General features: G+C 62.1%; 1 protein-coding gene across 1 annotated transcript in view; it reads left to right on the top strand.

The window, feature by feature from the left end:
• The window catches only part of LOC104073174 (laminin subunit gamma-2-like), a gene marked incomplete at its 3' end in the record, with an annotated part of 12231 nt that overhangs the window by 11415 nt on the left and 117 nt on the right, over window positions 1-699 (top strand). Inside the window, exons 10-11 of the mRNA XM_009572862.1 lie at window positions 1-112; window positions 600-697. The exon at window positions 1-112 is cut by the window's left edge and continues 71 nt beyond it. Coding sequence (XP_009571157.1) covers window positions 1-112; window positions 600-697 — 210 coding nt within the window. The remainder of the gene's footprint in view (window positions 113-599; window positions 698-699) is intronic.

Below are 699 nucleotides of genomic sequence, written 5' to 3'. Positions count from 1 at the left end.
CCCGGGCGGCCGCACGGCGTCAGGACGTGCCCCTGCAGCAACGGCCAAGGCTGCTCGGTGGTGCCGGGCGGCGAGGAGGTCGTCTGTGACCGCTGCCCTCCTGGAGCTGCCGGTAATGCCCTCCTCCTTCTTCTCTGCCTTTCCCTGGAGTTTCAACCCGCTCTTCGGGGAGATGCAGGCATCGGTGGGCTAGGATGCTCGGAGCCGGGTGGATCATCCCATCTTCTCAGCCTGGCTTGCCTACGGCGCTGCCGCTCCTGCCCGTCATGGGGTGTTTCAGCCCCAAGGGCTGTGTAAACAGAAACCGGGAAAGGTTCTCATCTGAACGGATAACGTGGATGGAAAAAGGATGGGTGGGGAGGGAGGAGAATAGAAAAATAGGGAAAAAAACAGATAGGAAACGACTTGCCTGAGGTCAGTCGTTGCACCCAGCTTTTGAGAGCCTGCCCGGAGCATCGTGTGTTGGCCGTGGCGGCGAGGAGAGTAGAGATGCTGTTGTGACGGGGCTGAATGCCCCCATTTCTGTGGGGCAGAGGGAGCGAGGCAGCCTCTGCCTTTCAGGCAAGAGCGTGAACTTAGCCTCGTCCCTCTTTTCCCAGGGGCCAACTGCGAGTACTGTGCTGACGGCTATTTTGGAGACCCAGCGGCTTCCCGGCCCTGCCAGCCGGGCCGGTGCACCGGCAACGTGGCGCCCCACGC

Source organism: Fulmarus glacialis, unplaced genomic scaffold (assembly GCF_000690835.1).
Source record: "Fulmarus glacialis isolate BGI_N327 unplaced genomic scaffold, ASM69083v1 scaffold1400, whole genome shotgun sequence".
Lineage (NCBI taxonomy): Eukaryota > Metazoa > Chordata > Aves > Procellariiformes > Procellariidae > Fulmarus > Fulmarus glacialis.
This window is presented reverse-complemented; position numbering and strand designations above follow the sequence as displayed.